The 14274-nt window shown below is 41.2% G+C and overlaps 1 protein-coding gene across 3 annotated transcripts in view; it reads left to right on the top strand.

Moving 5' to 3' along the window:
* Nucleotides 1–14274, top strand: part of scnn1b (sodium channel epithelial 1 subunit beta) — a 48741-nt gene that overhangs the window by 16681 nt on the left and 17786 nt on the right. For all 3 annotated transcript variants that reach the window (XM_062964527.1, XM_062964525.1, XM_062964526.1), the window contains exons 3-5: nt 2220–2550; nt 6029–6329; nt 11094–11284. In XM_062964527.1, the coding sequence (XP_062820597.1) occupies nt 2220–2550; nt 6029–6329; nt 11094–11284 (823 nt within the window). The remainder of the gene's footprint in view (nt 1–2219; nt 2551–6028; nt 6330–11093; nt 11285–14274) is intronic.

The following is a 14274-nucleotide window of genomic DNA, read 5'->3' as shown; positions in this document are numbered from 1 at the left end:
CAAAGGCTACTTCAGGGCAGTGTCCCATTATTATTATTAATTTTATTATGACACAGCAAACAAGATAGATATGCTGGATATCGTATCACAAAACCACAAGTCAAACACCATTATTATTATTATTATTATTATTATTATTATTATTATTATTATTATTGACACAAAGACATAGTTTGACACAGCAAACAAGATCTATATGCTGGATTTCATATCACAAAATACAAGTCGAACACTTCCCAAGTGTCTATATATATAAATCTATATATATAAAAGGGTAATGAAATTTCGACCTAGGACAAAACAGCAAAACTACACATCCCAGAAACACTAAACTTGGCAGCACAACCCCTCATCCATGCTGCTACGTTCATACAACAAAAAGAAAAGAAAAATAAAGTCCTAATTAGAGGGAGAGGAATAATCGTTTTTATCCAATTGCTGCCAGTTAGAAGGCAAAGCTCCGCCCACTTGGTCTCCTAGCAACCCACTCAGCCCAGGGGACAGGCAGAGTTAGGCCTCACTTAGGCCTCTTCCACACTGCCTATAAAATACAGATTATCTGATTTGAACTGGATTATATGGCAGTGTAGACTCAAGGCCCTTCCACACAGCTATATAACCCATTTAGAATCTTATATTATCTGCTTTGAACTGGATTATCTTGACTCCACACTGCTATATACAGTAGAGTCTCACTTATCCAACATAAACGGGCCAACAGAATGTTGGATAAGCAAATATGTTGGATAATAAGGAGGGATTAAGGATAAGCCTATTAAACATCAAATTAGGTTATGATTTTACAAATTAAGCATCAAAACATCATGTTAGACAACAAATTTGACAGAAAAAAATAGTTCAATGCGCGGTAATGCTATGTAGTAATTACTGTGTTTACGAATTTAGCGCCAAAATATCACGATGTATTGAAAACATTGACTACAAAAATGCGTTGGATAATCCAGAACGTTGGATAAGCGAGTGTTGGATAAGTGAGACTCTACTGTATACATATAGGGCAAACATTCAATGCCCATATACACATAGAGACAGACGCAGAGGCAATTTAACCTTCTCCTGAGGGGATGTCTGATTCTGGCCACAGGGGGAAGCAGCTGCTTCATCATCCACTGTGACGGCACTTCCTCATTCCAATGTCATAAATTAGTTAAATTTGCCTCCCCACTTTATAAGTGGTACCTTATTTCCTACTTGATAGATGCAACTATCTTTCGGGTTGCTAGGTCAGCAACGAGCAGGGGCTATTTTTTATTTTTTTAATTGACAGGTGCTCACCCCGCCAAGGGCTGGCCTCGAACTCATGACCTCATGGTCAGAGTGATTTATTGCAGCAGGCTGCTCACCAGCCTGCGCCACAGCCCGGCCCCAACCCCATTCTGCTGTCAAATCCCTCCCAGCAGTGCGTGCGAAAAAGACCTTGGAGTCCTCGTGGACAACAAGTTAAACATGAGCCAACAATGTGATGCGGCTGCTAAAAAAGCCAACGGGATTCTGTCCTGCATCAATAGGGGAATAGCGTCTAGATCCAGGGAAGTTATGCTCCCCCTTATTCTATTCTGCCTTGGTCAGACCACACGTGGAATCACACTGTGTCCAATTTTGGGCACCGCAGTTGAAGGGAGATGTTGACAAGCTGGAAAGCGTCCAGAGGAGGGCGACTAAAATGATTAAGGGTCTGGAGAACAAGCCCTATGAGGAGCGGCTTAAAGAGCTGGGCATGTTTAGCCTGCAGAAGAGAAGGCTGAGAGGAGACATGAGAGCCATGTACAAATACGTGAGGGGAAGTCATAGGGAGGAGGGAGCAAGCTTGTTTTCTGCTGCCCTGCAGACTAGGACGCAAGGGAACAATGGCTTCAAACAACAGGGAAGGAGATTCCACCTGAACATCAGGAAGAACTTCCTCACTGTGAGAAGGGCTGTTCGACAGTGGAACTCTCTCCCCGGGGCCGTGGTGGAGGCTCCTTCCTTGGAGGCTTTTAAGCAGAGGCTGGATGGCCATCTGTCGGGGGTGCTTTGAATGCGATTTCCTGCTTCCTAGCAGGGGGTTGGACTGGATGGCCCATGTGGTCTCTTCCAATTCTACTATTCTATGATTCTATCATTCTATGATTCTATGAGCAGATGCCATAAAGCCTCCAGAGAAGGAAGGAGACTCCTCCAGTTGATGTTACAATCAATCGGTTCTTCTCAATGTTTAGGTGCTGCAGAGTCCCGGACGATGGTGGTGAAGAAGTATTTTGTGAAGGCGCTGCACCGGCTGCAGAAGGGCCCCGGCTATTCCTACCGGGAGCTGCTGGTCTGGTATTGCGACAACACCAACACCCACGGCCCCAAGCGCATCATCCGCGAGGGCCCCAAGAAGAAGCTCATCTGGTTCTTCCTGACCCTGCTCTTTGCCGCCCTGGTCATCTGGCAGTGGGGCATCCTCATCGACACCTACCTCTCCTACAACGTCACCGCCTCCCTGGCCATCGGCTTCAAGAAAATGATCTTCCCGGCCGTCACCATCTGCAGCGCAAGTCCTTTCCGGTCAGTCCCAGCACCTTGGCCGCTGTCACGTGGTCAGCCATAGAGCCATAGGAAGAGGCCAAGCAGCTAGATAGAATTATTATTATTATTATTATTATTATTATTATTATTATTATTATTTGACTCATAGAATTGGAAGGGACCCCAAAGGTCATCCATTTCAGCCCCTTATGCCAAGCAGCAAGATAGAATTACTATTACTATTATTATTATTAGAGATTTGGAAGGGACCCCAAAGGTCATCCAGTCCAGCCCCCTTCTGCCAAGCAGGAAGATAGCATTACTATATTACAGTAGAGTCTCACTTATCCAACACTCGCTTATCCAACGTTCTGGATTATCCAACGTATTTTTGTAGTCAATGCTTTCAATATATCGTGATATTTTGGTGCTAAATTCATAAATACAGTAATTACTACATAGCATTACTGCATATTGAACTACTTTTTCTGCCTAATTTGTTGTCTAACATGATGTTTTGGTGCTTAATTTGTAAAATCATAACCTAATTTGATGTTTAATAGGCTTTTCCTTAATCCCTCCTTATTATCCAACATATTCGCTTATCCAACATTCTGCCGGCCCGTTTATGTTGGATAAGTGAGACTCTACTGTATTATTATTATTATTTTATTATGACACAGCAAACAAGATAGATATGCTGGATTTCATATCACAAAATCACAAGTCGAACACTTCCCAAGTGTCTAGGACTGTATTATTATTATTTATTATTATTATTATATTATGACACAGCAAACAAGATAGATATGCTGGATTTCATATCACAAAATCACAAGTCGAACACTTCCCAAGTGTCTAGGACTGTATTATTATTATTTATTATTATTATTATATTATGACACAGCAAACAAGATAGATATGCTGGATTTCATATCACAAAATCACAAGTCCAACACTTCCCAAGTGTCTAGGACTGTATTATTATTATTTATTATTATTATTATATTATGACACAGCAAACAAGATAGATATGCTGGATTTCATATCACAAAATCACAAGTCGAACACTTCCCAAGTGTCTAGGACTGTGTAATGTATTTTCGGATGATGCTGCAGATCCCAGCAGGGTGGCCTTTTGCAGTTGGCAGATCGTGATTTTGTCAATGTCTATTGTTTCCAAATGCTGGCTGAGATCTTTTATTTTATTTTATTTTATTTTATTATTGGTCATCCAGTCCAACCCCCTTCTGCCAAGCAGCAATTATTATTATTATTATTATTATTATTATTATTATTATTATTATTATTATTATGTTATGGTATGGCACAGCAAACAAGATAGACATGCTGGATTTCATATCACAAAATCACAAGTCGAACACTTCCCAAGTGTCTAGGACTTATTATTATTTTTACTTGACTCATAGAATTGGAAGGGACCCAAAGGTCATCCATTCTAGCCCCTTCTGCCAAGCAGAAAGATAGAATTAGTATTACTATTATTATTATTAGAGATTTGGGACCCCAAAGGTCATCCAGTGCAGCCCATTCTGCCAAGCAGAAAGATAGAATTACTATTACTATTATTATTATTAGAGATTTGGAAGGGACCCCAAAGGTCATCTAGTCCAGCCCCTTCTGCCAAGCAGCAAGATAGAATTCCTATTACTATTATTAGAGATTTGCAAGGGACTCCAAAGGTCATCCAGTCCAGCCCCAAGCAGGAAGATAGCATTACTATATTATTATTATTATTATTATTATTATTATTATTATTATTATTATTATTATTATTATTATTGGTCATCCAATCCAACCTCCTTCTGCCTATCAGCAAGATAGTTATTATTATTATTATTATTATTATTATTATTATTATTATTAGATATTTGGAAGGGATCCCAAAGGTCATCTAGTCCAGCCCCTTCTGCCAAGCAGGACGATAGTATTTCTATATTATTATTATTATTATTATTGACTCATAGAATTGGAAGGGATCCCAAGGGCCATCCATTCCAACCCCCTTCTGCCAAACAGAAAGACACAGTTAAAGCCCTCCCAACAGATGACCATCTCGCCTTTATTTAAAAACCTCCCGAGATGGAGATAGCAATGGATTCCCAGGGAGCATATTCAGAGTGTGGTGGAGCCTCATTTTCTGGAAGTTTGTGTCAGCGTGGGTAGGTCAGGGTGCGAGCCGGGTGGGTTTCTTCAAACACCATCAATCATCTTCTCCAGCACCCTGATGAATTGGTTGCAGTCGGCTGCCTCACCAATTCCTCTGTTCAAAGTCAGACTCAAAAACATCTCTAGTCTAAAGTCCAAACATTTATTCAATATCTATAATACATATTTACAAAGCATAGCAAAAGCCATTGCTCTGAGCTGGCATTCTTTATAGCCTCTTCGCTCGGCAAGCACCGCTCAACTCACAGAGATAAGAAAGCACATTCCACAGTCTGCAGGAAGCTCCGACCTCCAAAGCCGGAAACCATGCCTGATAGGTCAACAGCAGTCACAACAGGCTGTCAGTCAAAACTAGCCTGCTGTTAACTGTTTCATTACTGAAACACACACTCTTGCAAAACAGCAGAAAACACTTGATTTACATTTCATACACATACAACCATAATCCAACAGTTTGGGCTGCACTTTGCTAGCAACAGACATATGCATTAGGCATGTCCGATCGATGAAAAAAATGTTTCAATTCTCGTTTCTAAAGTAGGGGGTGCTGGCACTTCGATATAGAAAGTATTTCCGATTTTTTCACCCAAAAATTTCAGATATTTCCGAAAATTAGTAATGATTCTAAATGTTTCTAAAATGGCGGACGCGCATGCGCAATCGCTGCACACTGGGCTTGTATGGCAATCTTCCATGTGGACACAGAGGACGTTAGCCCCCACCTTTGCGTCCATCATGGAAGCTTCTGATTGGCCGGGGAGCGGCAGCCATGTTAGGCTGTGCTAAGCTCCCATTCTAGGTAGGTTGCAGAAACATTTTTTAAAAAAATATTTTTAAAAATATATTTTAAAAAATGTTATTGGGGGGGGGGAGAATTAACGAAACATTAAGAGACAATTAGAGAATGGGCCAACAATGGTTCGAATTACATTGCTGGTTGCGCTGTGAGACAATGTCTCAGAATGCGTATCAAAAAGCGAGAAGAATCCGAAATAATTCCGATATACGATTCAAAATGATTTTTTTGGACATGTCTAATATGCATAAGTTACCCTATGTATGCAGGGCAATATTTTTGTCATAGTGTATGAACGTGTTGCGTAATGCAGTCGGGCATTTGCACAATGGTACCTAATCTATTGGAAGGTTGCAGTGTTTCGATTGGGAGATCCATCATGTTGGTGTGGTGTATCTCCACATCCGGATATTTATATATTTGGATGGTTTGTACTTTAATCTATGCATTGCTTGAGCAGGGGGATAGCAATGAACAGCTTCCAAAGTCTAGGGAAAGGATTCTGTCCTGACCCCTCATTGGTCCTTTCAGGTACTCCAAGGTGAAGCCTTACCTGGAGGACCTGGACTCCCTGATCGAGGCCGCCCTGAAGCGCATCCTGCAGACCGGATGGGAGGGAGAAGCATCCGCATACAACAGCAGCGATTTGGAGGGCCTCAACATGCGCTTATGGGACCAGATCCCGTTGGTGATGATCGTGGAGGGCGATGGCACCAAACCCATCGTCCGCGACATCCTCCGGGACTCTGACCTTGGCCTGAACAGCCACAACATCTCTGACCTCTCCTCCTTCAATCCAGAAGAGAAGAGGTACAGGCTGGCGCTCAAGCTGGTAAGTGGGGCGGAGAAGGAGCGGACAACACCCCAAAGTACATGCATTACACATGAATATTATATTCTATAGACCAAGGGTCCCCAAACTAAGGCCCGGGGGCCGGATGCGGCCCATCGAAGCCATTTATCCGCCCCCCCCCCACGGCACAAGGGCAGAAGGGGATTGGGCTAAATGACCCAAGGGGTCTCTTCTTCTCTTACAACCATCATCATCATTATTATTATTATTATTATTATTATTATTATTATTATTATTATTATTATTATTTTATGACACAGCAAACAAGATAGATATGCTGGATTTCGTATCACAAAATCACAAGTTGAACACTTCCCAAGTGTCTAGGACTGTGTATTTTCGGATGATGCGTGCAGATCCCAGTAGGGTGGCCTTTTGCAGTTGGCAGATCATAATTTTGTCAATTATTATTATTATTATTATTTGAAACACAACAAGATGAGTCCACAGCAGACACTCTGCTGGCTGTTGTATTGGATCACACGTCGGACACTTCCCAAGTGTCTAGGACTGTATAATGTATTGGTGAATAATGCAGGCAGATCCAAGTAAGGTGGCCTTCTGCAGCTGACAGATGGTAATTTTGTCAGTGCCGATTGTGTTTAAGTGCATGCTAAGGTCTTTAGGCACTGCAGCCAGTGTGCTGATCACCACTGGGACCACCTTGATTGGCTTGTGCCAGTCTTTGCAGTTCGATCTTTAAATCCTCATATTGTGTTAGCTTTTCCAATTGTTTCTCCTCAATCTTGCTGTCCCCTGGGATTGCGACATCGACAATCCATACTTTGTCTTTTAATTGAGAATTATTATTATTATTATTATTATTATTATTATTATTATTATTATTATTAACATTGAGGCTGGGTGGCCATCTGTCAGGGATGCTTTGCTTGTGTGTTCGGTGCACAAAGGCAGAAGGGGATTGGACTCAATGGGCCAAAGGGTCTCTTCCAACCCTCTTTTTATTGTTGTTGTTGTTATTATTGTTATTATTATTATTCATTATTCATTATTATTATTATTATTGCTCGGCCCACTATAGTCCGGCCCTCCAACGGTCCGAAGAATCATGAACTGGCCCCCTGTTTAAAAAGTTTGGGGGCCCCTGCTATAGACAACTGGGAAATGAGGATTCAGATTCTTCACTTTTGTTGGGCTGTGAACAACTGAAGGCTCTATTTTCAGAGGAAGGAAATAGACCACCTCTGAGTATCCCTTGCATAAGAAGCCTGGCTGCTTTCTGCCTGGGGGAATCCTTTGTTGGGAGGTGTTAGCTGGCCCTGATTGTTTCATGTCTGGAATACTCCTGTTTTCAGAGTGTTGTTCTTTATTTACTGTCCTGACTTTAGAGTTGTTTTTTTTAAAAAAAATAATAATACTGGTAGCCAGATTTTGTTCATTTTCATGGTTTCCTCCTTTCTGATGAAATTTCTGTTGAGATTGTCCAGCTAGCACCTCCCAACAAAGGATAATAATAATAATAATACTGGAGAGTCTTGCTTATCCAACATAAACAGGCCGGCAGAACCTTGGATAAGCAAATATCTTGGATAATAAGGAGGAATTAAGGAAAAGCTTATTAAACATCAAATTAGGTTATGATTTTACAAATTAAGCACCAAAACATCATGGTTTACAACAAATTTGACAGAAAAAGCAGTTCAATACGCAGTAATGTTATGTTGTAATTACTGTATTTACGAATTTAGCACCAAAATATCACAAACTATTGAAAACATTGACTACAAAAATGCTTCGGATAATCCAGAACCTTGGATAAGCGAGTCTTGGATTATTTATTTATTTATTTATTTATTTCCAATATTTCTACCCCGCCCTTCTCCCCGAGGGGACTCAGGGCGGCTTACACAACTGGTAGGATCACTACCAGTACATCATAATACAATAAAATAAGAATAAAACAGTTAAAATAATTAAATAACACAATAAAATACAATATATAAAAATTTAAAACAATGCAACACCAAATATATATACCAATCATCCATCAGACCTTGTGCAAAAGCCTTAATCCGATCCATGTCAATGCTAACTGAGTTCATTCATTAAACGCTTGCGCTCATAGCCAGGTCTTCAGCTTCTTCCTGAACCCCAAAAGGGATGGGGTTTGCCGGATGTCACTGGGGAGGGAGTTCCACAGCCGAGGAGCCGCCACCGAGAAGGCCCTGTCTCTCGTCCCCACCAGCCGTGCTTGTGAGGCCAGTGGGATCGAGAGCAGGGCCTCCCCGGATGATCTTAAGGTTCTCGTGGGCTCATAGGAGGAGATGCGTTTGGACAGGTAAATTGGACCAGAACCGTTTAGGGCAGGGGTCCCCAAACTAAGGCCCGGGGGCCGGATGCGGCCCTCCAAGGTCATTTATCTGGCCCCTGCCCTCAGTTTTATAATATATTTTATATCAGTTTTAATAATATAATATATTGTATATACATATAATATTGATAATAATCTTATGTTATACAATATAATACTAATAGTAATACCATATAATAATATTAATTATATGTTATATATTACATATTATATAATAGTATAGTGGTATAGTTCAATATAGTAATATATAATGCTAATATTGTGTTATGCTAATAATATAATATATTGTATGGACATACAGCTGCTCTGAGTCCCCTTCGGGGTGAGAAGGGTGGGATATAAATGTAGTAAATAAATGCAGTAAATAAATAATTAATTTTAGACTTAGGCTCGGCCAAAGTCTGACATGACTTGAAGGCACACAACAACAACAACAATCCTAATTAACTTGACTATCTCATTGGCCAGAAGCAGGCCCACACTTTCCATTTAAATCCTAATAGGTTTATGTTGGTTAAAATTGTTTTCATTTTTAAATATTGTATTGTTCTTTTGTTGTTGTTGTTGTTGCACTACAAATAAGATATGTGCAGTGTGCATAGGAATTTGTTTGTATTTTTTTCCAAATGATAATTCGGCCCCTCAACAGTCTGAAGGATTGTGGACCGGCCCTCGGCTTAAAAAGTTTGGGGACCCCTGGTTTAGGGCTTTGTAGGTCAAAACCAGCACTTTGAATTGGGCTCGGTAGCATATTGGCAGCCAGTGGAGCTGGCTTAGCAGGGGGGTAGTACGCTCCCTGTAAGCCGCCCCAGTTATTAATCTGGCTGCCGCCCGTTGTACTAGCTGGAGCTTCCGGGCCGTCTTCAAAGGCAGCCCCACATAGAGCGCGTTGCAGTAATCCAAACGACACATCATCCGAAAATACATCACACAGTCCTAGACACTTGGGAAGTGTTCGACTTGTGGTTTTGCGAAACGAAATCCAGCATATCTGTCTCATAAAATAAAATAATAATAATAATAATAATAATAATAATAATAATAATAATAATAATAATAATAATACAGTAGAGTCTCACTTATCCAAGCTAAATGGGCCGGCAGAACCTTGGATAAGTGAATATCTTGAATAATAAGGAGGGATTAAGGAACAGCCTATTTAACATCAAATTAGGTTATGATTTTACAAATTAAGCACCAAAACATCATGTTATACAACAAATTTGTCATAAAAAGTAGTTCAATCCGCAGTCATGTTATGTTGTAATTACTGTATTTACCAATTTAGCACTGAAATATCACGATATATTGAAAACATAAACGGGATGTGACCAGAGCGTGGACCACCGTGGCCAAGTCAGACCTCCCAAGGAACGGGCGCAGCTGGCGCACAAGGCGGAGTTGTGCAAAGGCTCTCCCGGCCACCGCTGAAACCTGAGGCTCCAGGCTCAGCGATGAGTCCAGGATCACCCCCAGACTGCGAACCTGTGTCTTCAGGGGGAGTGCGACCCCGTCCAACACAGGCTGTAACCCTATTCCCTGTTCAGCCCTGCGACTGACCAGGAGGACCTCTGTCTTGTCTGGATTCAGTTTCAATTTGTTAGCCCTCATCCAGTCCGACACAGCGGCCAGACACCGGTTCAGGACCTGGACAGCCCCCTTAGTGACAGGTGGGAAGGAGTGACAGAGCTGGACATCATCTGCGTACAGATGACACCGGACCCCGAAACTCCGGATGATCTTGGGCACCACAGTTGAAGGGAGATGTTGACAAGCTGGAAAGCGTCCAGAGGAGGGTGACTAAAATGATGAAGGGTCTGGAGAACAAGCCCTATGAGGAGCGGCTTAAAGAGCTGGGCATGTTTAGCCTGCAGAAGGGAAGGCTGAGAGGAGACATGATAGCCATGTACAAATACGTGAGGGGAAGTCATAGGGAGGAGGGAGGGAGCTTGTTTTTTAGACTAGGACACAGAACAATGGCTTCAAACTACAGGAAAGGAGATCCCACCTGAACATCAGGAAGAACTTCCTCACTGTGAGAAGGGCTGTTCGACAGTGGAACTCTCTCCCCGGGGCCGTGGTGGAGGCTCCTTCCTTGGAGGCTTTTAAGCAGAGGCTGGATGGCCATCTGTCGGGGGTGCTTTGAATGCGATTTCCTGCTTCTTAGCAAGGGGTTGGACTAGATGGCCCATGTGGTCTCTTCCAACTCTACTATTCTATGATTCTATGATCTCTCCCAACGGCTTCATGTAGATGTTAAACAACATGGGGGATATTGGATAAGTTTGCAACAGACCTCACAACCTCCGAGGGTGCCTGTTATAGATGTGGGCGAAACGTCAGGAGAGAGTGCTTCCGGAACATGGCCATACAGTCATGCCACCCTCTTGTGTGTCTCTTTGATCCCGCAGTGTGCTGACAATGGCTCCAGCTGTGGCTACCGCAACTTCTCCAGCGCAGCGCAGGCCGTAAGCGAGTGGTACGTGCTCCAAGCCACCAGCCTGTTGTCGCAAGTGCCGGTCCAGAAACGCATCGAGATGGGGTACCAGGCGGAGGAGGTCATCCTGGCCTGCCTCTATGGGGCCGAGCCCTGCAGCTACAGGTGAGCCGGACATTTGGGATTTACACACCTGACCTATTGTTATTTATTAAAATAAGTGGAATATTCTTGGGAGTCCAGTGGCATCTCCTTCTTTCTATGCAGCTGCTGTTTGGATAGCTTAGATCAGGGGTCCCCAAACTAAGGCCTGGGGGCCGGATGCGGCCCTCCAAGGTCCTTTACCTGGCCCCCACCCTCAATTTTATAATATATTTTTAAATCAGTTTTAATAATATAATATATTGTATATGCATATAATATTGATAAAAATATTATAATGTTATACATTATGATACTAATAATAATACCATATAATAATATTAATTATATGTTATATATTACATATAGTATTACAGTATAATGGTATAGTTCAATATAGTAATGTATAATGCTAATATTGTGCTATGCTAATAATATAATATATTGTATGTACATACAGCTGCTCTGAGTCCCCTTCGGGGTAAGAAGGGTGGGATATATATGTAGTAAATAAATGTAGTAAGTAAATAAATAAATAATTTTAGACTTAGGCTCACCCAAATTCTAAAATGACTTGAAGGCACACAACAACAACAACAATCCTAATTAACTTGACTATCTTATTGGCCAGCAGCAGGCCCACACTTTCCATTGAAATCCTGATAGGTTTATGTTGGTTAAGATTGTTTTCATTTTAAAATATTGTATTGTTCTTTCGTTGTTGTTGTTGTTGTTGTTGTTGTTGTTTTGCACTACAAATAAGACATGTGCAGTGTGCATAGGGATTTGTTCGTATTTCTTTTTCAAATGATAATTCGGCCCCTCAACAGTCTGAAGGATTGTAGACCGGCCCTTTGCTTTAAAAGTTTGAGGACCCCTGGCTTAGATTATGCCTTCTTTTATGGCAGAACGGGTTGGACTGGATGATCTTTAGGGTCTATGATTCTAACATTGGACAGTTTTTAAGCAGAGGTCGGGTGGCCATCTGTTGGGATGGCTTTGTGTCTTTCTTTATGGCAGAAAGGGTCAGGCTGGATAGCCTCTAAGGGTCCAATAATATTTTATTTATTTATTTCCAACATTTATATCCTGCCCTTCTCACCCGAAGGGTACACAATTGGCAACAATTCAATGCCTACACATAACTAAAACATAGCAACGAAAATCCAATTATAACAATTAAAACAATATAAAAATATAAAACATATGGTTAAAAATCCGTTCATCCAAAATCCTCGTGTATGATTTTATAATTTTTATGATTCTGTTCTATAATATGCTTCTGCGCCTAAGTCTGGTGGAGTCTCTTCTCTCTCTGGAGACTTTAAAGCAGAGGCTGGATGGCCATCTGTCAGAGTATGACATAGCATGTCATACTCTGATGTATATGCTGGATTTCAGGATGATGATGATGATGATGATGATGATGATAATGATTATCATCATTTAAGCAGAGCATAGATGGCCATCTTTCGGGAGGGCTTAGATGATGTCTTCCTTTATGGCAGAAAGTGGTCAAACTAAATAGCCTTTTGCAATATCTTTCAACTATGTCTCTTATGATCCTATGAAAGGATTTTTATTCCGTACTTTCTCCAGAATCTCGGGGCAAAATCAATTTTAAAACAATTTAGAACACTAATAGCAGATTAAATGGGGTACAAAGGCATTCTGTGTCTTCATCTGGCACAGGAATCTGTGCACTTTTCTTTGCTCAATTATGGCAACGTTTGCCCTATTCAGCCATGGCCTGAAGCATTTTCCGATGCGCTCTTTCCAATGATGCACATTTGAGCCGCTTGCGTTTACAATGGTGTGAGCTGCTTTATGAGCGTTTCCTTTCTTAGAACATCTGTGCCAAAGTGCAAATGTTTGGCACACGTGAAGAACACATTTCCTTGTAACGCCACTCAGAAGAAAATGTTACTTCCACTGTTCATAGATTTAGTTTTCCATCCCCACGATGGACATTATGTGCATTGTGTTGTCAAAGGCTTCCATGGCCGGGATCACAGGGTTGTTGTGTGTTTTGAGGGCTGTATGGCCATGTTGCAGAAGCATTCTCTCCTGACATTTCGCCCACATCTATGGCAGGCATCCTCAGAGACAGGAAGCAGCCAGGCTTTGAAGCTGCAAAGCCATTCAATGCTAATCAAGTTGGCCAATTGCAAAATTCATACTTACTTCCAACACAAAAGAGTTCTTTCTTCCACCCTGGACATTATTCCACAGATATATAAACCCCACTTGCCTAGTTTACAACAGACCTCACCACCTCTGAGGATGCCTGCCATAGATGTGGGCGAAACATCAGGAGAGAATGCTTCTGAAACATGACCATACAACCCGGAAAACTCACAGCAACCCAGTGCATGTAAAACACATCAGTTCTTCCAGGAATGCTTTATACAAATGGGTAGATATAACGTATGTTGGAAGTCACTGTAGAAGGAACCATATCACTATACATATCTTATTAGTTATTTCTTGGTATATTACATGTAATATAAATAAACCATTATAATACTGCATTGTTGTTGTTGTTGTTGTTGTTATTAAATGGCAAAATTCAATGCCTCACATATGTATAAAAATATACCAAATATCTAAATCGAAAACATATACAGTAGAGTCACACTTATCCAAGACTCGCTTATCCAACATTCTGGATTATCCATCGCATTTTTGTAGTCAATGTTTTCAATATATCGTGATATTTTGGTGTTAAATTCGTAAATACAGTAATTGCTACATAGCATTACTGCATATTGAACTACTTTTTCTGTCAAATTTGTTGTATAACATGATGTTTTGGTGCTTAAGTCAGGAGAGAATGCTTCTGGAACATGGCCATACAGCCCGGAAGACACACAACTCCATCATGTGCATTTCTTGGTGTGAATAACTGCTTAACCATGAATGTGGAGAGAATTAAATATAAATTCAGGGGGGGAAAAATATAAATATGCAACAAGAAGTGCATGCAAAGTGCACGGCCAAGCTCTGGTCCATGC

This window comes from Anolis carolinensis, unplaced genomic scaffold (assembly GCF_035594765.1).
Source record: "Anolis carolinensis isolate JA03-04 unplaced genomic scaffold, rAnoCar3.1.pri scaffold_13, whole genome shotgun sequence".
Classification (NCBI taxonomy): Eukaryota; Metazoa; Chordata; class Lepidosauria; order Squamata; family Dactyloidae; genus Anolis; species Anolis carolinensis.
The sequence above is the reverse complement of the archived record's forward strand: the minus strand, read 5'-3'. Positions and strand labels throughout refer to the sequence as shown.